Source organism: Lepidothrix coronata, unplaced genomic scaffold (genome assembly GCF_001604755.1).
Source record: "Lepidothrix coronata isolate B3197 unplaced genomic scaffold, Lepidothrix_coronata-1.0 Scaffold220, whole genome shotgun sequence".
NCBI classification, from domain to species: Eukaryota; Metazoa; Chordata; class Aves; order Passeriformes; family Pipridae; genus Lepidothrix; species Lepidothrix coronata.
Window position 1 is genome coordinate 808,940 of NW_016690400.1, and position 24,507 is coordinate 833,446.

Here is a 24,507-nt window from a genome sequence, read left to right on the forward strand (position 1 = left end):
TGCCAGGCATTCATTACATAATTCATAATGTCTTAATCAGTAGAGTAATAATATTATTTAAATCTGTGTACTTTACCTTGAAGGAAAAATCCACAAGCCGTAGAACAAATTCTGAGATGCAGCTGCAGTTTACAGGTACAAGGGCTGAGGTAGCAGGTCACAGTTCAGCCCTAGAGAGCCATGTGAGATGTCTGTATATACAGTCTCTTTCCAGTAAAGTACTCCAAACAATGTGGAAAATTTTTCCAGCACACCAAAAAGAAGAAGAGGAAAACCTTGTGAATGGAAAGAGGCTAAGTGCTAAAAGCATTTGATAATAATATCTCATGTTTCATTCTAAACTCTAGTTCTCAGCTAAAAAAGGCCAGCATGTTACTCAATCACTTCCAGTTCTATGAAGAAAAATCTTCTGCAGGGAAGTATGGGCTAAGTCTATTTCTTTTATCTATATTTTTATTTCAATTAATATTATTACCCTTTGAAAATAATACTTTTTATACTAACAATTTTATATTGAATATATTTACTTACTTAATTTACTATTTATAAAATGTTAAGTATTGGAAGGGATCTTAAAGATCCTCTAGTCTCAACATCCCTCAGCTATGGGCAGGGACACCTCCCACTAGACCAGGTTTCTCAAGGCCTTATCCAACCTGGCCTTGAACACTGCCACAGCCTCCCTGGGCAATCTGTTCCAGTATCTCACCACCCTCACAGCACAGAATTTTTCCTCAGTATGTAACCTAAATTTCCTCTCTTTCAATTTGTACCCATTACTCCTTGTCCTATCACTACAGTTCCTGACAAAGGGTCCCTCTCTGGCTTCCCTGTGTAGGCCCCTTCAGATACTGGAAGGTTGCCATGAGTCTCCATGCAACCTTCTCTTTTCCACGCTGGACAGCCCCAACTTTCTCAGCCTGTCTTTGTAGAGGAGGTGCTCCAGTCCTCATATCAACTTTGTGGCCCTCCTCTTGCCTTCTTCCAACAATTCCATGTCCTGCTTATGTTGGAGACACCAGAATGTTTGCAGTACTCCAGGTGGGGTCTCACAAGAGCTGAGTAGAGGGGTAGAATTGTCTCCCTCGACCTGCTGGCCACACTCCTTTTGGTGCAGCCCAGGATTCCACTGACTTTCTGGGCTGCCAGTGCACATATCCAGGTCATGTTGAGTTTTTCATCAGCCATCACCCCCCAAGTCCTTCTCACAGGGCTGCTCTCAGTCACTTCTCCACCCACCCTGTAGGTGTGCCTGGGATTGCTGGGACCCAGGTGTAGGACCTTGTACTGCAAAATAAGTAATCTACCTTTTACCTCTGATATTTAAGGAATGTTTTGGCTTTTCACTATGATTCACAATAATACAAGAAAGAAATTTCATGCTTCCTATTAAAAAAAAATTCTCTTTCCTGCACCATTCTTCTATTTTTAGAATGGCAGCAGTTAGAGTATTTTGATTGCAGCAACACGTATGCTGTGTCAGTTTTGTAACTATGTAAGGATCGTTCCTCCCTTCATGACACCACATACCAATTTGGGAAAGCAGCAGATGAATATATCAGATGACAATGAGACAGGATTTTCTTTGTGTTTTTTATTCAATTGAAACAAATATTCAGGCTCCATTATAATTACTGGAAAATGAGTGTCAGTTAAAGACATAATTGCTATTCCATGCTTTGAGTCAAGCAAGTTCATGGTCAGACCTGAGTAACTTTTGGATAATAACCATCTGGACTCAGGGCCAGGAACTCAAAGGATGTTAAGTTCTGGTATCCCAAATAATCATGTTTTATTGTGTCAGTGTAAAAGACAAAGTGGCAGTTCATAAGGGAATGTAATTTCATCAGTGAAGGAGTAATAAACAAATGGGTTAACATGTTAAAGGGTTTTGCAAGTTGCAGTCTTGAAAGATAAATGTATCTATTCTTTCCTGTTCATTTTAGTGGCAAGAGCTATTCCACAAAGCTGGATTCACTCATTGGAGACTCACACATATGATGTTTTTTCCAGCAGTAGGGAGGTCTATTCCAGGAACCTCTGCACTGCTCCAGAATTCATCCCCTACCTAAAATCCTCTCAAAATCTCCTTTGTGGCAGACACCAAGCAGCTTCACAAGACCAGTCAATCAGGTTTCCAGTGGCCTGTGAGTAGAAGTGCCACTGACGAGGAGAAAGTTGCAGTGTGAATGCAGACCATGCCTTCCCTTTAACCATGCTGTTTCACACTGGTGTTAGAGTACAGCAGATCTACCACTCTGTTCACTTGTTCTTTTCTCCCCTCACTTGCTACATCTTGGCCTGCTGCAGTTTCTCTGATTAATGATCAGCTCCAGTTTGAGTGGGTGAATGATATGCAACCAAGAACATTCTTTTTGGTTAGGGCAAAAGGAGGAACCTGAGCTTCATTGATGGGTTTGGAATGATGCTTTATGGATATATTTATAGTTTTCTTTAGAGACAGTATTATCGATGGGGAGGCATGAACATAATGCTCACAGGCCATTATGGTCGGCAATATGTCAATTTATTATTTAAATGAGTTAACTTTTATACAGTTTAGTTTGCTCAGGGTACATGCTCACAATAAGATGATTGGATAGCTCAGTCTGTGCACGCGTCTCATGTCTCCAGTTCATTGGACCTGATGTCCCGTCCACGCGATCTGAAATCATCCTTGGCATAGAAACCTCTTTCTAATTAATCTGCTCTTAGGGTTTTACTAAATTTGCAGGTGTTTCATTATCTTCAGTTTCTCAAGGTTTTCTTTCTATAAACATATTCTGTTCTCAAACCTTATAATTAGACACACAGCTAACAAGTATAAGCATCACATATTTTCACACAGTCTATAAGTATAAACAATACACGCTTGCCACTTCCATGGCAAGCAAGGCCTACAGAGTGCAGGAAAAAATTGTTCACAGAAATCTCTGTTCCGGCAACACAGTATCAAGTGGCAAACCCTGGACTAAGGACTTCAATATGTGTACTTGAATATCTGTTCTTGAAATCTGCTGGTCGAGTAGGATGGGCTCTGTAAAGGTGTATTCTGCAAAAGATCAGCGTAGAAACTACCTGAAATTGTATCTTCCCAGGTAGACAAAGTGTAAGTTAGAGCCAGGCTGTCAGCTAACATGAATTACCACAATCCTCTGTTCCTATTCACATTACATCTTTACCTACTTCACAACAGCAAACCTGAATCACAGGCTTTTCTCAGGAACTATCTGTTACTGAGAGAAAAGGAAGAGACTTTGCTTGCTTAACATGAATGCAAATCCTGCCAATCAGCAATGAAAAATGACAGCCAAGACAACTTGCATTCTGAGATTTCTGCAGCATTTGACTCCTCGGGGAGATTAGAATAGACAAGAATTAAGAAATATCCTCCCTTCCTGGTGACTGCCTCAGATGAGGCTTTTCTTCACTGATTAAGAAATCTTTCGCTTCCTTTGTGGACTAGGTGGACTTCCTTTGTGGACTAGGCAGAGCAGAGATTCCCCTGCAGCCTGTAGTGAAGACCATGGTGAGACAGGCTGTTCTCCTGCAGCCCATGGAGCTCCATGGCGGAGCAGATATCCCTACCTGCAGCCCGTGGAGGACCCCACACCAGAGCAGATGGATATTTCTGAAGAAGGCTGCAACCCCATGGGAAGTCTGCAGTGAAGCTGGCTCCAGGCAGGTTCTGTGAACCTGTGGAGAGAGGAACCCATGCTGGAGCAGGTTTGCTGACATGTGCACACTGCTTTCTGTTTCACCACATAATATTTTATATGGGATTGGGATATTTAAAGAAACACAATTCTCAGGAAAATTTTTGCAAATACTGTTTTTTTCTTTTGGTCCATTTCAGAATTGATCAGGTTGGATGGAGCTCTGAGAAATTTGAGCTAGTTGAAGATGTCCCTGATCACTGCAGGTGTGAGTTGGACTAGATGGCCTTTAAAGATCCCCTCCAACCTAAACTATTCAAATGACTCAGTCTTTCATGTTGTGCTGTTGAAGAAGAAAGTCTGATCTGAATTCCTTCAAAGTATCATTTATATTTATTCAGAGAAAAAAGTACACAGCATCCTCAAACAGTCACTACCTTTCACCATTCCTTATTAAAAGTGATCACAGACACCAGCTGACACACCTAGACATCCTCCATTTGAATTTGCCGTGAATAGTTTACAGGGAAATACTGGGGATCACCAACTTTTTTCTCCAAAAACAAAAGAAACCATCCCAACAAACCAACCATCCAAAAAAACCCCATAACACTATAGACTGTTATGAAGTCATCAGTGGATAATCAGCAGCCACTAGTCTCTTCAGGGTTCAATCTGTGAATATTCTTTAAAAACCTGGTGAATTCTGAGAGCTTCAAGGGGACAGTGATATGGTGGGTTGATCTTTTTTGGACACCAGGTGCCCCCCAAGCCTCTGTGCCCCTGTCCTCCTCATCAGGATGGGGCAGAAAACAAGATGGGAAACACAACCCTCACAGGTTGAGATAAAGACAGTTTAATGAAGCAAAAGAGAATGTTCCATGCGTGCAAACAAAGGGAAAAAAGACCCAAAAGGTTTTGTTCTCTATTTCCCACCAGCAAGTGATGCCCAGCCACTTCCTGGGAAGCTGGGCTTCAGTAGACGCAGCAGATGCTCCAAAAGGCAAACACCATAAATAATTAACGCCTCCCCTTCCTCCTCCTTTCCCTTAGTTTTTGTATCTGGACAGATATCACATAGTATGGAATGTCTGACCCTTTGCTGAGTTTGGGTCAGCTGTCCCAGCCACGTCTCCTCCCAAGGTTTTGCCCACCCCCAGCCTGCTGGCCTTTGCGGGTGGAATGTGGTAGAGATAGCACTGGTGCTGTTCAGCTGCTATCAGTTGATAACACTGGTGTGTTGTCAACATCTTTTAAGCTACGAATGCAGAGCATGGCTCTGTGAGGCCTGCTGTGGGGAAAATAGACTCCATCTCAGCCAGACCCAATACAAGTGCAAAGGCTATAGTAGCTGTATGCAGAAAGGACCTCTGGCATTTGGGTGAGATATATTATTTGGGTGAGTCACATTATCTTAACTGACAAGTCTGCCCTTTGACTGCATCTGAACAACCTGATTCTGTTTAAAGCTCCTTTTATTGTTTCCAAGCATGTTAAAATGCATCGGGATTACCAGCAAGGCAATTGCAAAATCTCTCATTATGTAACATAGCCACGTTTGGACACCCATAAACCAGCAGACACCAGATAAATGGGAGCAATTAACCTAGTATTGGGTCCAGTGGAATGAAAGGCCTGAGAGGAGAACACTGACTCAAGGCATAGGAGTAATTTATTAAAGAATCAGAGCTGCCTTGGTTGCCCTGCAGAATTTCAGGCCTCAGCAACAACTGTATGTATGTTTTTCTTGTAGGAGCTTGGTTATTGTGAAACACCTTAGTACTGTTTGGTTACTGACCATTCTCGTCTTCTGTACAAGCTAAAGTAGAAAAATGACCTACAAAATTTGACTGCAGGTGTTGAGAGGCAAGGTTCTTTTTGTCAACACCATGTGATCAGGAGGTACAAACATGGTTTATGTTCCTGCTGCATATTCAGAATGTGACAGGAAAGCTGTGAATCAAGGAACCTGTGAACAGAGAAGGGTTGTAGGAGCTGTTTACTTCACAGAAATGCACTAGGACAGAAACACATTGTAAATGACTGCTGCTGGCTCTCAGAGGCATGAAGCAATACTTGATCTGGATTATCTGAAACAGCATTCTTCTTCCTTAGATCCACAACGAGCAGGAAACCAAAAGGAAAATCTACAGGCCCATCTTCCAAAAGTAGTGTAAACATATGGCCAATCTAAAAAATCAGACTGGAGAACCGTTCCTCTTTCTGTGGTAACTGAAACCTCAGGAAAATGAGGTATAACATGACTTCTGAAAGTCATTGATTTATTCTTCTACTCGAAGGAGGGAAATGTTAAAACATAACCAACAACATAATAGAGTACTGTGTTTGCAATATAGATTTGGAAATGCTAGAGTCAAGGTTGCATGTAGAAACTTAATTCAACAGGTTACTTGTAGTTTTTATAATTCAGTTTTTAATTACAGAATTATGCTTCATGTTTCCATACAATCCAGGTTCAATTACTGCACCAGATGGATGGATTGCTGGATGGATTCATGCATGGAGCAAGGCCTCATCCTCTACAGACCAATTTGAAAAGATTATGAAATTTCTCACATCTCGTGTCTCAGTAGTTGCTACTAATGTATTTAAACAGTACCTATATATGATCACTTGCCCAATTGCTGAGGCTGAACTCACTGTGCTGCAGTGTCTGCTTCAGCTTTTCAGAAGAATGCTTATGGGTTGATGTGTTAATTTCCTGAAGTTTCTGTATTTGAGCTACTCCTCAATTCCCTGCAATATATCGAGGCAGGTTAATTGTTTCTTAACATGCAAAACATTCTATGTTTCTGTTCTTATTCTCTGCCAAGAAGCTCATTTTGAAAAAATCCTCATTTCTAATCTCTGACCAGTGAAAACTGATCATTAATAAATTATGAAGATGAATTATTCTGATAGTATTTTCCTTGAGGAGTGCACAAGTTAACTCCTGTAAAGTACTATTTCTTCTTCATTATCAAATTGAAAAAGTAATTAGGTATTCTGAGCCTGATGTGAGCAAGGGTTAAAAGGAGTGGAGAATTTTTTTTCAATCTTTTCAGTAAAGCTGGGAGCTGTTTGTGATTTTCCAAATTTTGGACTTGTTTTCCTGTAGGACAACTGTAAAGTTAGATATGGCAGCACTGCTTCAGTGTTGATTAATGCAGAAGGTTCTTTGCTTTCTATGTCACTTGCTACTTATTCTTCTTTATCTTAATTTGAAATGCACTGCATGTACTGCAACACTTATTACACATGGAAACTAGAAGCATAAGAGGAAACAAATGTCTTATAAATTCCAGAGTAGATGCTACTTAACTTCATTACTTAATTAAATTAATATGATTAGGAGTGTGCTTACTTAGCACAAATGAATTACTTGTGCGCAATAATATGCATGTATAATATGCATGATAAGAGTATCTTTATTACTCATTTCCCATGTTGGAACAAATTGTAAATTATTTCTACTTTGATAGAGGCAGAGCCAAGCAGAATCAGGTATTTTATTCAGATCATAAAATTTTAGGATTTTTTATTTCACAGAAAAAGTTCACTTTCACTACTGCCCCTCCATCCTTATGTTCAGTAAAAAAATATGCCAGAAACCAAACAACCAACCAGAACTCATAAATGCAGTCAACGCTCTGAAAAGATGAAGCCTGTTTCCTCCAAAAACCCATGTGGAAATGCCTCAGAGTTTTCACTCTGGAGTGCTGCAGGTGCAGATGCACCCTGCATGAGCAGACTGCGGTTGGAAAGCAGCCTATGCACATTCAGAAGTGTTGTGGTCCTTGCAGACTTAGATTGGAACAACCTCTGAGATTAGACAGACAATAGAATTATTAATTTTATTTTCTGCCATGCCTGTCTTGCAGATTATTCTGTTTTCATTCATAGGTATTACCCAGGTTTGCCCATAATTGCTATCCTCCCATACTGCTGAGATTTGATGGTAGGTATATTAAGAGAAATTCTGAAATACTAGAGAAGCTGCCCTGTATTGGCATCTTTTTTCTCACCTGTCACCCCATACTGCCTATCAATGCAGCAGAGAAAACGTGATTCTTCACTAAGCTACCAGGGAGAGAATTAGGCTGAGTTTGGGGTTCTTCTGGGACCTTCCTGCCCCTCCCATGCTGGAGTCAAATTCTTGGTTGAAAGACTGGCAGAACAAGAACTAGGGAGCTGCTAGACTTCTGGGTAATGAGATCCTTCAAGTTTTAAATAAATTCATCTTGCTTCAGGGCAAAAGCTCGCTCTTGTACAAAGGGCCTCTAACATGCCATTTCTGAAACAGCAACTGCTGGGAGTCTTGCAGCCCCCTGAGAGTTCCTGGTACTAGCCAGTCAAGAAACTGGACCCTTTTCAGGCTCAGGCTGAGAAGTTGCTCTGAATAAACCCCATAGTTGGACAGGATGAATATACTGAGCAGAGATGGGAGAACAGCACTAAGGATGTAAAAAAATAAATGTTTCCACTTGCTCAAGGCAGTAAAGAGAGCATGCTATCTTCCTTTCCACACAGGTTGATGACAATGCTGCAGGAAGGAATTACAATTGAACCATGTGTTCATAGTGGAGGAAGTCTGTTCTCAGGAACACACTTAAATATACAGACACACTTACCTAGAGCAAGCTGTATGATGGTGACCAAACTCGAGGAATTCCTTTGCACTCAAAAGAGAGAACGAGGCTTCTTATAGAGAATGTGCAGCCAAGAGCAATGTTAAAAGGGTCCATAAAACCAGATAAAAACTTTATGTGAAAATCCAATCTATCTTTATTTCATAAAGATAATTACCTCATTAAGATAACTGACTCCATTTTGTCCGCATAATTCATGACTGGGGGTGGGTGTGTAAAATACACTACAGGTACGTCTCTCACACTGGGCTTCAACAATACCAACAGCGAACTACATAGGCATTTGCCAAAATGCAGCAGGGCAACACACGGATGACTTGCAATGATAAGCTGATAAAGGGCTCCTCTACTCTCCCCTTTACTACTCTGAATATAAAAAGATAAAAAGAGATTATTAAAAGCAACAGTGCAAAACACATCTTCACACCACTTTCCAAACACTGCATAACATTGCTTTTCCCATCTTCAAAAAAGGGTTACATCTCAATTCTAGTTCCAGGCCACCCTTTGGTGCAAAAAGCATATTAGGACCTCTTGCTGTTTATGTATTGTGGTTTAACCCCAGCCGGCAACTAAGCACCAGGCAGCCACTCCTCACTCCTCCCTAGTGACATGGAGGGGAGAATTGCAAGGGTAAAAGTGAGAAAATTCATGGTTTGAGATAAAGACAGTTTAATGTGTAAAGCAAAAGATGTGCACACAAAGCAAAGCAAAGCAACGCAAATTTATTCACCACTTCACGTGGGCAGACAGGTGTGCAGCCATCTCCTGGAAAGCAGGGCTCCATTGTGAGTAATGCTGACTCGAGAAGACAAATGCCATCCCTCCAAATGTGCCCCACTTCCTTCTTCTTCCCCCGGTTTTATGTGCTGAGCATGACACCATATGGTATGGAACATCTCTTTGGTGAGTTGGGGTCAGCTGTCCTGGCCGTGTCCTTTTCCAAGTTCTTGTGCATCCCCCGTCTACTCACTGATGGGGCGCTGTGAGAAAAAGATGAGGCCTTGGCTCTGTGTAAGCACTGCTCAGCAGTAAAGAAAACATCCCTGTATTAACAGTGCTGTTTCCAGCATAAATCCAAATCATAGCCCCATAACAGCTACTGTGAAGAAATTAACTGTACCCCAGTCAAAACCAGCACAACATGTTACAAACATGTCCATGGCTCCCAATGAAACTGGGATATTCTTGTGCAGACTTTTGACCTGTATGAAAAGATGTCCCCTGCTCTCTCATGTCTCTGCATTCATGGGCTTGATAAAGCAACAGAGAAATGGTGCTTTGTGTGAAAGCATAGATCTGGAAAACACTATCACAAGTTGGAATGATTTGCATTGAAGGAATGAAAAAGATGATCTCAAAAGGAAAAGAACAACCAACTTTATTGCTTGTGTTGATGGGTCTGAATTATGATTGGTGGAAGTCTCCCAAAAATGCAACTGTGAGGGCCTTCTCCAACTCTTTATGTGAAGCAGAATTCCACCGTGCAGTGTAGACAGAATAAAATCGCAACAAAGTCTTCTGTCACAGATCAGAATGCACAATTGAAGCACCACGGTTAAAGCTATCGCCTGAGTAGTTCTTTTGTTTGCTTAACTTTTTTTATTGTGGCAGAGGCCATAGATGGGCCTGGAGACATCAATCTGCAGATATTCCTATCTCCACCTTGTGGGGGGAGATGGCAGGCCCATGGAACCCCTGGGCCCCCTGGAAGCGGAAGAGCTGGAGGCATTGAGGGGAGTAAGACCGTTCCCCTGAGAAAGGTGGAGGTGGCTGCACCTTCCCATGGAAGCGGCCCTGAGAGTTGGACGGCACGATGTGGGGGGAAGTCACAGCCCCACAGCTGAAGTCTGAAGACTTTGGAGTATTGTGGAGTGTTAGGCTGTTTTTCATGGGAGCAGTGAAGCCAACCAGATAATCCCCATGGACACAGCCTTGAGCTGTGTGCAGGTGCACATTCCTTAGTATTTTTGTAGAAAGATGTTTGTGTTATGTGTGTGAGAAAGTAGAGATAGGAAAACCTAATAAAAGGCTGCCTGCTGCTCTGAGCAGGCAGACATCTCTTTGTCTCACCATCCTCGTGTGTGTCGTCTGTCCTTCTTCCCCCCTTCAAGCCGAGGCCCTTCGACGGATACCCAACGACACCACCTGAACATCCATGCAATGCCTCCAGCCTCCTCTAAGAAGAGACCAAATCAGCATTGGGAGGAACACTAAAAATACAGGTAGGCTATCACAGCTGGGCAGAGAGAACCTGGGGAAACCTGTTATAGTATATGTTTACCTTTGGGCAGATGGAGAAAGAAAAAAAGTGTGATACTAACTGGTGGCAACTGTGGTGGCCCAGATGACAAACCCTCCTGGCAACGCACAAGCTGAGCAGCATGATTCACCTACGTATCACCTCTGCACTTGGTTTACTGCAGCCCTACCTAGGAACGCACGTGGGAAAGGTACCTACCAAGAAAATATGTAATATCCTGTTTGCTTAGCATGAGCCCTAGCCAACAACAGGGCTCGGTGGCCTTTTAGGGGCCAGCTGGACCCCCCCACGGAGGGGAAGGGGGACACAGAGGCAGCAGTGGTAGAGCAGTCAGAGCTCAGACTGTGCAGGTATCCCGGCCCCTCCAGGCGATTGTCTAGAGGACGGACGGAGGCTCCTAGGAAAGGAACAGCACCTCCCGCCTCCTCACGGTGGCAGCGCCGCTGCCCCGCGCGTTGGCGGGCGCGGAGCAGAAGCCGCGGCGGGTCCCGCCCGCGGGAGCGCGCACCGAGCACCGCGGACCCCCCTGCCCGGCCCGCCCCGCCCCGGCCGCTCCGCCCGCCCCGGCACCTGGCGCGGCCCCGCCCGGCCGCGGCGGTGGGCGGGCCCCGCATGCAGATGCGTCCCCCGCCTCTCCGGTGCGTGCTGAGGTCAGGCTGGGCTGCGCTGCCAGCGCGGAGCAGCGGGGCTGAGGTCGCGGCGGACCCGGAGCCGCGGGGGCGGGCGCGGAGCTACGGCGAGCGCCTGGCTCAGGCCGGGAGCGGCCCCCTGTCGCCGGGAATCCGGGGGACTCAGTGAAGCCCTTCCAGCCGCGGGCAGCGGGACAGCGCCCGGTGCGCGGAGCGGGGCGCCCGGCCCGCCCCGCCGCCCCGCCGCTCCTCCATGCGGGCGGCCAGCGGCGCTGGGGCGCGGGGCGCCGGGGGCAGCGCGCAGCGGCGCTGAGGCCGCGGCCGGGGGAGACGATGGCCAAATGGCTGAACAAGTACTTCAGCCTGGGCAATAGCAAGACCAAGAGCCCTCCGCAGCCCCCGCGGCCCGACTACCGGGAGAAGCGCAACGGTGCCGGCGGCGCGCCCCGCCCCGAGGGGCCGCCGCACCTCCACCTCCACCACCACACCTCGCCTGGCTTTTCGCGCCGCCGCCCGCGCGACGACACCAGCGACCTGCTCCGCGCCTACCGCGCCCAGAAGGACCGCGACTTCGAGGACCCCTACAGCGGGCCCGGCTCGTCCCTGCGCAAGCTGCGCGCCATGTGCCGTCCGGACTACTCGGCGCCCGAGGACCTGGGCGAGGCGGCCCTCAAGGCTTCCTCCTCCTCCTCCTCCTCGTCGTGCTGCGCCACGCCTCCTACCACCGGCTCCCCGCATCTCTTCCGCAGCCACAGCGAGCGCCGCCCGGCGACACCGCCCGACGTGAAGTACATCTCCCCCAAGCACCGGCTCATCAAGGTGGAGAGCGGCGGCAGCGACGGCGCGGGCAAGAAGCTCCACAAGGGCTCCAAGCAGCCGGCGACTGCTGCTCCCTCTGCCGTGAAAGATAAGGTAAGTGTTGAGCTCCCGTTCCCGCCCCTGTAGACTAGGGAGTAGGGCTGGGGCTACGTAAGCCCCTGGAAGGACTTTTGGCGAGGGGACTAGCTCCTGTTTGCATCTGGAGCCGCCGCTGTTCTCAATCATCCTTCACCGGGTGGCCTGGCACTTTTTAGTATCTCAGGGCAGGCAGGGCATGTGCAAGACTGGCGCGTGAAGTGATGGTGCCCTGTCCTCCTGGCTTTCAAACTCACCTCCCTTCTGTGGGGCACGTTCACAGGTGTGCCTAGTCCTGCTCTGCGGCGCAGTGCACTGCCAACCTCGTGACTGGTACCGAGGCTCTTGGGTTGGTATGCTCCTGCAGAATAGGATGTGAATCTTTAGGGAGGTGCTTTGGGAGCGCTAGAGTCCCTTGAAAAGCCTCGTGCTTGTGATCCAAAGTTGTGGCCTCAGGCCCATTGCTTGTGATATGGAACAGTCATATATAAAAAATACATTTTAAAAAAAAAAGGTAATTGATGCCATCCCAAGTCATGCTGTCTGTTTTTAAGGAGCCAGTTTGTAATTTGTTTAGTAATAACTTTCTTGCCTCCTAGTTCAGTAGCAAAGGTGAGGCAGTTCAAAGTCCTGTGTCACAAGAGCATCACAACTTCCGTAACTGTCTTTCCAACTGGCAGGTAGCTGAAGCAAAGTCTGTAGCTACTTACTCAGATGCAAATGTCTTGTTTTTCAGTGGTCACTCTCTACAAATTTTAACAAATTTTCTAGACACAGCATTGTAAAGTGCTGGACTCAGGAACTCAGGTTACAGAGGGAAGTAGCATCAAATATTTTGTAAACACAGCGCATCGCCCCCACCTCTGTTGATGTTGTGAGTATAGTTTAGTTTTTCTTCTATATTGGAAATAAATATTTCTCAATTTTGTTAATTGGCATTTTCAACTTCAGTATAGTAGTCACATCACAAGAATTGCAAGTATGTGCTGAATGCTATCAGTCTGACTGATCTGTGTGTACATTTTTAAATATGTAACATGATTGCATTGCCACACTTTCATGACAACTTGATAAACTGTGTATCTGTCCAGGTGGCATTCCAAAGAAATCAGCTTGTGACAGTGATGATACAAGATTAAAAGTCTAGAATTTATTACACTGGTTTTTTTAGGTGTAGTTCCAGACTGGAAGCAACTTCTTTTGTGGAAGTGATTGATTAAAAGTTAGCATATCACTGTGTTACATGATATGTTATGATATATTCAGTCTTCTTTAAATTTCCTGGGTTGATACCACGTATCTGCTCTTAGGGAAACAATTTCAGCGAAAACAACTGCTTGGGGCAAAATGTTTATTTCTTCCTTTTACTTCAATTTTTTTTTTAATCATCTTTCAGTTTTAGAACCTACTGAAGCAAATTTCAAAGCAGAAACCATATATTTGTTGCTAGGTAACCTGCTACCTCGTGTGGTCATAAATCTGTGTGCTGCTCCCAAGCCCTTGTAGGTTTTAAAGTTTGCCTGCAAAAAGCTTCAGTCGTAGTCACATTTTTTTTCTCTTTTTGAGGCAGAGAACTATATGTGACAAGTAGGAAGTCTTATCGTGTCTGAGAAATAAAATAGTCCTTGTGCCTCAAAAAGTTAGGTGTGCCTGTCCACAGCAGAATTTGGATGTGAAAAGCAACACATGCTTTTGTTTAATTGTATTATTTCCTCCCAGCAGTGGATGTGAAATCTCTATTATTTCACAGCCCTGAAGTGTAAAGTCTGACAGGTGAACTTGGTAAGCAAGGGTCATAGCAGACAGGCAGAGAACTGCTTGTCTTCTACACCTGTGATTCACTGAGGAAGAGATATGAGGAATTTAGTTAATGGAGTGTCTGTAGTTTGGTAGCAAATAAAGCAAGTGAAAATAAACTTGTGTAAGAAGGATATAGTACAGGGGACAATAAAGAAGCAATAAACCCCCCCCAAGACTAGGGGTTTATTGAGGTCCGATATTCAGAAGAATTCATAGAAATGATAAAAACATTTAAGGGAAAAAAATATGTAGCATAAACGACTAAACAACTTGGAAATGAAAAAAACGATCTAGATGCCATATAGGTCTGACTTTGTGGAAGTATGTTAGTGTTTAATGATCCAATACTGTCTGCTTGAGTTCCATTCCAGCATCTGTTGGTGTTTTTTTTGTGTTTTCATTTACAAGGATAGGGTGCTGTTTTCCTTTATGTGTTAATGGAGAAGTGAGAAGTATTGTTTTCAACAAATTCAGTAAGCAATGTTATAATTTCTGTTATTTCATCAGTAAAGAATTGGCTGAAGAACTGAGTTGTGTGTCTTGAAAGACTTACTGGAATGTGAAGGAGATTCAGGAAGGTGCTTGTTTGGTGTGTTTACTTATAAAGGGCAAATGGCAGAGTATGAGTAGTGACAATTTAGTTAGTTGAAATTCCCAGGGGAAAAAAAAAATTATAGTCTAGCTGATTCAGAGAATAAAGGAGATGGAGATTTAAAGCAGTGGCAGACATGATTGTACTCCGCAAGATTCCCAACGTAGGCTGTAAAAGTAATGTCACAGATGTAATTTATCTGATGTTCAAGAAGTTTTGATGTGTAGAGGTAGAAATACGAACTCAAGTTGAAACAGACAAACCCAAATTGCCATGCACCTTTTAACAGTGAAGTGACTAACCTCTACAGCAGATGCCCAGAGGAGAGTCGTCATTTCCAGATGTTTCTGAATCCAAATTGTTGGGTAGATTTTTTTTTTTTTATTTAGGTAATACAATCAGTCGAGTTCAGGGGCTTTAACAGTGATGCTTACCTTCAGATAAGGAGCAGGCTGTGTTAGAATTCATGGCTGAAGCAGCTCAGTTCCTCCAGTGTAGCAGATAAGAAATTACTGGCTTCCGTCTTTAGTGCTGGCTTGGGAGATGTTAACTTCTTAATTCCTCTGTTGCAAGCAAATGAGTGTAGGCAAGTTGAAACAATATGTGGCTGTATTCTGCAGCAACCTAGCAGCTACAGTATTTGTGCAAGAATAAATGAGAGACTTGGTTTAAGATCAGCTCAATAGGCAAACCACTTAATGAACTGGAGATTGAAAACAATGAGCTGAAATATTCCCGAGTGACTGTCCTCTGTCTGGCATGGTGGAGTGTGTAGATCCATGAAAGCAGCAATAATAGAGGAGACAGTGCCTGTGTAAAAGGATAGTTCATTTATGTTCTCACATGTTACTTATTTGAACCGAAATGTTCTCTGCCTGATTTTGTAGCTGAAGAACCTGGGACACTATTCAAAGACAAGCTGTATCATACTTCATTGCAGGAAGTTCTTAAGATTTAAAAGGTGGGATTGTAGTATTCTTGTTCTTTAAAGGATAATTATTTCATAGTGAACATTATTTTGCCCTCTCTCTGTACAGTAGAGGCAGAACTTTGCAACAGTTCCGCATATTGAATGCAGAAGACACTGCAAGTTGCAAGATCCATTTCCACAGGTGTTAAAGAAATTTTTGACTCTAAGCTTTCATCTCCATTAGATTGGTTTATGGGCACAGATGCATTATGATATCTGGTTGCATGAAAAACTTGAGCAAGGCTACGCACAAAGGCAGCAAACTATTCTTTTTCATGTATCTCATGATGTCATAATGCAGCTAGAAACGCGTTTTTTCACATGTCAGTCTCATGATTAATGGACTATTACGGTCTTCTGAAAAGGAAGCTATTCATATATTCGCTGAATGTCCACAGGCTCAGGTACTTTAGGGCTTTTTGAAATGATGTGTTAGGCTGTTCAGTTACAAGTATGCCTGGCATCTGCAGTGTATGCACAGCTTGGAACACTCAGCTTTGGAAGCCATCCAGATTATCAGACTTCTGGACACAGAGATCCAAGCAGAGAAACACTACTAGGAAAGAGTATGAAGCAGTTGGAAGACACGTGGAGATTTAAGGAGGGAGTGGTAGCCTTCTGGAAGAGTGTAAACCTTTGCAGTAAGCATATCAATCCCATTGAAAAAACATACCTTAGCTACTGGATTCAAACAAGGAGACTGACCTGCCTGTTCTGAACTGAAATGTGCTTATTGAACTGTTTACTGGGACAGTAACTGAACACATTCCATGTGGCCTTATTCTTAAAAAAGGCTAATATTGCAGTACAAATGACTGTAAGGGAACTGGGCAACGTGGTGGACCTTTGTCTTGTTTCCACCTCTTTCCAAGCAGCCTGTGTATCTAATCTCTATGAATTGTGACCACTTGGCCCCCAATGAGCAAGAACATCTCTGCATCACTCTTTTATCTGTTCCCACACTTGTTACACAGGAGAACACGCAAAACAAACATGTTTCTGTGCTGGGCTGTCTTCCCAAACTGAAGGGATCCACATTTCTGTTAGAAACAGCAGATCTGGGCTGTCATGTGCTGAGTTTTTGGGCTCATTGCATGTTACAAAGTACTCATTCCTTTAGGACTGAAAGGGTGAAGGATACAAGGTATGAGTTTAAAAGTTTTAGAGAAAACTCAGACGGGATAAATTTTTCTTGTTAAAAGTACCTGTGTTTGTCTTTCCTCACATTGTCCAACTGTAGTCTGTTCGATTGCATCTGCAATTATAGACACTTCAATCTCTTATCTTGTGACCCTGTCCTATTGCTGGGCAACAAGAATAAACATGTGTGTTTTTCTGTCTCTTCAACCTGTGTTCTGAGCGTCCTGTGGTGTGAGAGGTGGCTGGTATATGTTTTAGGGCAGTTAGTCTGAGCTTAGTGCTTTAACTGTTGTCTCCCCATACATACTCCAAGTCACATTTTGAAATGGTTACCAAAAGACATTTGGTGATGACTAAAAATGGCATGGGGGCCTTTACTGCAAGGACAGAATCACAGAACTGCAGAATGGTTGCGGTTGGGAGAGGTCTCTGGAGATTAGCTTGTCTAGAGTCCTGTGCTCAAGCAGGGCCACATAGATCCAGTTGCTGAGGGCCATGTCCAGACAGCTTTTGAATATCTGCGAGGGTGGAGATTCCGCAACCTTTCTGGGCCTCCTGTGCCAGTGCTTGGTCACCTTCACATTGGAAAAAGCATCTCCTGATGTTCAGTTGAAAGCTCTTGTGTTTCAGTCTGTACCCATTGCTTCTTTTCGTGTCTCTGTGTGCCACTGAAAAGAGCCTGGCTCTATCCTCTTTGTACCCTCCCTTCAGATATTTATACACATTGATAAGATTCCCCCTGAGCTTGTGTAGATTGAACAGTCCCCTCTCACTCACCCTTTACTTGTACACAGGGTGCTCCATTCCCTTCATCTATGTGGCCCTTTGCTGGACTCCCTTTGCTGGACTTTGTATGTCCATGTCTCTTTTATACTGATGATCCCACAGCTGGACCCAATGCTTCAGATGTGGTGTTACCAGTGCTGAGGAGAGGGATCCTATCCCTTGACCTGCTGGCAATGCTTTGCCTAATGCAGCCCAGGTGCCATTCACCTTCTATGCAATAAGGGCACATTGCTGACTTATGGTCAACTTCCTTTTCTGCCAAGCTGCCTTGCAGCTGGATGTCCCTCAGCATGTGCCGTGCGAGGCTGCTCATCCTCAGGTGCATGACTGCATTTCTTGATGAACTTCGTGAGGTTCATGTTGGTCTGTTTCTCCAGGCTGCAGAGGCCCCTCTGGTCACTCGTATCTCAGCCATTCCTTGCAGTGTGGTGTCCTTTGCAACCTGGCTGAAGGTGCACTCTGCCTTCATCACCCGTGTCACTAATGAAGATGTTAAACAGGACTAAAACCGATATTGACCCATGGAGTACACCACTTCACTGGTGCACCCATAGCACTAGACTTTGTGCTATGGGTCACTACCCTCTGTACCTCATCGTTGAGCCAGAATTCAATCCACCTCACTGCTCAGCCAGCCTTTACATCAACACCTTGTACATGAGGATTTTATGAGAGACAAATGTCAAAGGCTTTTACTGAAGTCCAGATAGATGAGAACCACTGCTTCCCCCTCATCTACCGGGGCAGTCATTCAGATTTCCTTACTACAGTTTTCAGTTCTACCTGAAAAACTAACAAAACCATTCACGGCTGCAAGTACTTGGGATGTTTTCCATTGGAGGGATGAAATGCCATTTTTAAGTTAATTTATTGTTAATATTTGACTCTAAAAAGTAGCTACAGTCTATTTGGTCCAGATGAAAAGAAACCTGCAGATCTCTTTTGTTTCTGTACCCAAATTCCATACATTGGTGTCAAACAGTAATGCATGAATTCTTGTTTTCTTTCCATGTGGCTTTGCAAAAATACTAGATATTGGATTATCAGTAGCTGTATTCCCAGAGGATTTAAAAGCATTTTACAGGCTTTATGTGTGAGCAGTAGTGACCATGGGGAGACTTCAGCTACTCGAAATTTACAACATGATATATATTTATTTATGATTGTGGACTAAAGGCTGCTGAAGGGAACTACAGGAGGACTCTCTGTGAGCAGACTGCCTTATTGGAATTCAGATCTCTGTTCTTCTGAGATATTTAAAGATCTATTTTAATCTTGCAGGGTTTAAAACAAAACAAGAACAGAAAACCCAAAGGAACAAAAGATAGTTTTAAATCTTCAAGAAAAGTCACAAATGTTCCAAATCCAGTTTTAAAGATCAGTGTGTAAATCTGAATGAGGTATTTTTTTCTTTCCCCAGCACCTCACTACCAGTTCACAACTGTCTCAGAAAGTTAGACATTTCCCCATTTGTGTTTCAGTTACCTTTTGGACAAGAAATGTATCATACTCTGGAAATCATTGCTATGAATGAGGCCTGTGTTTTCTTACAGGGCCAGAGCTGATGCAGCCCTTTCCAATACTCAAATTTAGGAGTAGAAGGAAAGGCTCTATACAAATTTTATCTGTTGAGTAGTCCTCTAGAATCATGTCCTAAATTTCTGACTTGTTAGCAAGATATTAAAAATCCTTGATTTATTTTTCCTGATACTTTTGGGAATCCAACTATGTACAGATCACTGTATCAGCAGGTTTTCCAAGGCTTTGAACTTAATTTTGAAAAAAAAGGTTGTGCTTAGGCTACAGGGAGAACCCAACAGGTTCTGGAATTCAGTGCTTCATGGAGGAAAACATAAGTGCAAGTCTTTATTTATTTGCAAAACAAATCAAGACAAAACTTCACAGTACTGCTGTATGCAGGCTGAGCTTTGTCCAGGCTTCAACATCAGAGATATTTCTGATGTGTAGTTACCTGAACATTAAATGAAAATGTAATTTTTAAAGAAACATCTGCCCAGGGCCTGTCTGGGATGTGAGACCTGGAGGTTGCTTGGGGACAAGGAGAGAAATTTGGTATTTCTCAAAGATTTAATTTCATAACTACAATCAAATATAACAACAACAGCAACAAAACATCTAATATTGTTAGTTGGTATTGGCCACCAAGTTGATTAGAGGGATGGAGCATCTCTCCTGTGAGGAAGGGCTGAGAGAATTGGGTTTGTTGAGCCTGGAGAAGAGAATGTTCCCAGGTGACCTAATTGCAGCCTTCCAGTACCTGAAAGGATCCTACAAGAGACTTTTTTACGAGGTCATGTAGTGACAGGACAAGAGGGAATGGCTTCAAACTGAAAGAAGGTAGGTTTAGATTAGATTCTAGGATATTAGATGTTACTGTGAGAGTGGTGAAGTACTGGAACAGATTGGCCAGAAAGTCTGTGGCTGACCCATCCCTGAGAGCGTTCAAGGCAAGGTTGGATGGGGCTCTGAACAACCTGGTCTAGTGGAAAGAGTCACTACTTATGGCGGGGGGGTTGGAACTACATGATTGTTGAAGTCCCTTCCAACCCAGGCCTTTCTATGTTTCTGTGATAATACAGAGTGACTTGTACTGTAGCTAGTGACTTTTCTGAGTAAGAATTCTCAAAGAGGACGAGGAATTTTCATTACATTGTGTTAAATTGTGTCAGTTAACTATGGTGTAGACATATTCACAGTTTCTAAGTACTGTTGTCTTCTGTGTCTCTGCTGACAGTGACATGTTCTTGTCTGTGGTATTGCTGGACTTAACTGTTGATCACAAAGGTCAAAAAGGCCAATATATGATCTGCCTTTATATATTCATTTAACTGTATACCTACCTGTGGCAGGAGGGTTGAAACTAGATGGTCTTTAAGGACCCTTCCAACCCAAACCATTCTATATATTGATAAAATAATAATATTTATTAATAACAGATCTTTCCCCCCAAAAAGAGAAAGCCCCCCACCCCACCACAAATGAGTCTCCCATAATAAATCTCCCAAAGGACTGGTGGGCAGGAGAGATCTTTTAGGTTTATTTGCTACGTGTTGTTTATTGTAATTCCTCTTAGATTCTTCTAGAACAGTGTGTCCTTGATCATCATAGTCACTAAATCAGTGAAACAGCAAACAGTTCTGTGCTGAAGTTGCTGTTTTAAAGGTAGTTAGATCTTCTGTGTTTCAGTTCAAAAAGGGTTTACCCCGATTATTTCACTGTGGTAAGTTCTCATTTGATTCTTTCTTGTTTGTTCCCTTTAAAATGTGTTTTTTAGTCAGATAGAGATACCTGTGAAATTAAGCATATAGGTGTGTTCCTTGGTTTCTTCCTGTTACAGTATATGCAAATCATTCTTTTGTATTTGCAAATATCCACTTAAACTTGTATTTAATATGATAATATTTGTCAGACTTTTTTTTTTTTTCAAGACTGTGGAAGAACAAAGACTGTGCATCAACAGTGAAGCTTGCAACTAAGTTAATATATAATAGAGGGATAAACCAACCAGAATCTCAGCTTCTATTTTATTTTCTGGGGGTTGGTTGTTTTTTTTGGTCTTGTATCTGCTGGCTGACTTTTTAGCTAGAGCTATGGTTTTGAATTTGTCAACTTGGTCTGGTAACTGAGCTGTATTCTTTGTCTTCAGAGTTTTAAAGACAACCTACTGGGACGTACTCCTGTGAGTGTTCCCTAAATCTTTGTTGACCTCTTTTGATCAGTGCACTTCTATTGATGGGTTGCAATTTTCTTTGGTTGATGTTACTGATGCCTCAAGCTACTATTACTAAATGTGCCTGATAGAAAATAGTATCATATGTGCATGGGGTGCTATAGAATGGGCTTGTATAGAGCAGGAATCAATAGCTGTAGGAGCTCACAGTCCACTCTGGTGATGTTGCATTCTGTTAAGAGGTAAGCCACAGGTCTTTGAAAATAGCCTTGACAAATGCAGCCAGTTTAAACATTAATTTGGAATCTGAATGACTGCCTGAGTCCTTCTAGGGTTTCCTGTTAGCTGTGTTTCATTTTGATAAATAAGACCCCTAAGGAAAGTGGCTGGATTTAGCAGAAGAGGGAGGCAAATTAAATGTGTCCTGCTCCAAGGGTCAGAACTTGTATATGAATGTTCTTTCTAGCCACAGTTACAAAACCTCAACATTTTGCCATTCCTCTGATTGTGTCCAGGGTAGATGTGTGAAGTACAGCATTAGATCCTGGATAGTCTGAGTGTTCAAGACTTTTGGGAGGGATGCATTGGTAGATGATGGATGGCATCTGTTCCCTTCTCTTTCCTGTCCAGTGTTTGTCACTAACATGAAACATCAACTTGGAGGCCAACTGAACAAGTTTAGTCATTTGCCTTGAAAGTGCACTTAATCAAAGATGTGGAAGGGGCACTGCATGCAGGCCCTAACCTGGGATGATCTGTGCTGGCCTTGGCCTCTGGACTGTAGAAAACAAATGGCTGACTGAGACCTGTTTGCTGGGCAGTGGCTGAAAGGTTGTTGGGAGAAAAATAAACAAAGCACACAACAAATAACCCTTTCTGGAAAATGGATGAGCCCTAGTGAACATGGAGGCACTTCAATCAACACACAGAAAGACCTGCTCCTACGTGGCCATGGGGGAGAGGTGCCAGTGTAGTGTTCTCACATTGGATCTTCCCTACATGGCATTGAGGTGATAAAGATGGTCTGCAAAATCAAGGCATGTACCTGCGATACTTTGTGAACAGAACTTGCGTGTAGCAGTGGCAAGCATGTGCTTTGTGAGGATGGCACTAAGGAGTATGAGGACAGTGTATTAATATTGCCTATCATGAAGCAAATGTTTTAATTATTATGTGTACCATAACTAGGAAATTCATGTACTCAGAACCTTGTATTTCATCAAAAGTCTTTGTCTGTACTTTGTCCTGCTGCATATAGGCTTGGAAAATGAGCTTGTTAGGTAAAAGTAATTTATGTGGAGGTGACACAAGGACTTGCAGATTAGGAATCCTTTTTCTGGCTGAGATCTCTGAAAATAGGAGAAACAGTCTTCTGAAATGGGATCGTGAGAAAGAGTTCAGACATTTAAAGTAGGTATGTTATAATAGAACCAACAAGCGTAGTCATTTGAGGTTTTCAGGCTTTGGCTTCCCTTTGGAAGAAGTAGAAAAACTTGAGACTTTATAGAAGTAGAGAATTTATAGCTGTTTGCAAGTGTAGAAGAAATCAAATTCTGACACTGGCCAGCTGCTATATCCAGGCTGAGAATTACTAGATTTTAATATATACGGAAACAGTAACAGTCAGCTGGGAAGCCCTCTGACAGCTCAGAGTTGTAAATCCACCTTTAAGGAGATACACAGTTCCAGGAAAGGTGAAGCAGGCTGCTCTTTCCGCCTGACTGAGCGCTGAAAAATGGATTTGGAGTTTGTTGTGGGAGAGGGTTGTTTGAGTGGGGGTCTTTTTGCTTTTTGAGGGGGTGGTCTTGTTTGACAGCACTTTTTATGTATAATTTTCGTCCTAGTAAATTTTTTGCAAAAATAGCTGTGTTAAGACTGCTTTCTGTTTCATATTTCAGTACAGTTATGCTAAGGATTGGTGAGTACTACATGTCAGTGTTTGCAATAGGAGAGCAGTACAGAGCCCATGCTACCACCTAGCAGCTCTTGACAGGATCTGATCAGAAGGCTACATGGATGGCATTTCAACTGCATCACTTGGAGATAAACTTGTCCTTGTGACTAGGAGAAATTACTGCTGCGTGATACACATTGTTGTCTTTGTCTCAAGTGTGTGCAGCTGCTGTCACTTGATTTGCTGCTTGGGCATATGTTGCTAGACAGGGGGGAGGGGACTTTTCCCCTTTGTGTTAACTGCTTTTGGCAGTAATGAGGGAGTAATTTTGGGCACCAAGTGAGAAAAAGGATTATGTTTTCCTCCCTCTATGATCCATGCCAGTCTGGTGATTTCTGGTCAAAAAGAAACTTCTGGTCACTTTAGACTTTGACTGGAGGAAAACACACAAAAAATACAGGTAAAACATCAGTCCTAGTAGTGAAATAAGCAAATAAGTAGTATAAAATCGCAGTGTTGCAGGGCCTGAGTAATGACACTGAAGTGCGTTAGATGTTTTGTTCCGTAATTTTAAAGGAGTTACGCAGTGCTCATTTACTCCATAGAATTTGTGCAGGTGTTTGATCTGTAAATACTTGTGTGTCCTGTTTTTCTTCTCTGTCTGGTGGGTATGTTGGCAACAGGAGACCGAAGTGGATGCAGCTTCGGTCTCTTAGCTAGCAGTGTACTCCTGGTTCTTTGTTGAAAAGATTGAAGCTGTTGGAATAGCAGTTTGTTCTAAGTCTTACTGGTGCTGGTCTTAAAGATGCAAAGTAACTGGTGGGTTGAAAAATTCCTCTTTAATAGAGTAAGCCATTTAGGCTTGCCCTGCTTTGAGTGATGGGTTGGACAGGGTGGTCTCCTGGGGTTCTTTCCTACATGAATTATTTTATGATTCTGTGGGGATTCTGGTGCTGAGGTCTGCCTCTGCTTAGCTTCAGATTATCTTGTCTGTGGTACATTGCATTTCTGTGCTCTGCAATAATTCTCATGTAAGGATTTTTGCCCTTGCCCTGATCCCCTTGCCACCTTCCAGAAATGAAGATTAGCTCTGCCCCTTCAATTATAGAGAGGAATAGTTCCTGTGACTTCAATTGACTGATTAAAAAAAACTATATATGGGACTTACACTTTCAGTGATTTTTACAGAGCTCAGAAAGCATAGTAATGTAAGGTGTGAGATTTTCAAACCTTCAGATTTTTTTAGTGTTCTAGTAGAGCAGGAAAACGTGTTCTGATAGAATTTCTTTTTGCTGCCTTTTGTCTCAGTTCACAAAATATAAGTAAATGTAATGTTTTTCTGAGAGAAAGAATGACACAAATGGGTTCAAGGATTTAAATTTAGCCAAGAAGCTTGTTTTATGTCTTGTTTCTTTTTAGCTGAGAACTAAAATTACAAAGGTTCTTATTAATGTGGTGAAAATAGTAACCTTATTTATTTAAATGATAAATAGTAGCCCATTTATTTGAAACATTTCTAGCAATATTTTCAGTTGTAGCTGAT

At 43.0% G+C, this 24,507-nt stretch overlaps 1 protein-coding gene across 2 annotated transcripts in view; it reads left to right on the forward strand.

The window, feature by feature from the left end:
• The first annotated feature begins 11,530 nt into the window (after nt 1–11,530).
• LOC108506595 (SH2 domain-containing adapter protein B-like) overlaps nt 11,531–24,507 on the forward strand; it is a 62,069-nt gene continuing 49,092 nt past the window's right edge. For both annotated transcript variants that reach the window (XM_017833781.1, XM_017833779.1), the window contains exon 1: nt 11,531–12,109. In XM_017833781.1, coding sequence (XP_017689270.1) covers nt 11,531–12,109 — 579 coding nt within the window. The remainder of the gene's footprint in view (nt 12,110–24,507) is intronic.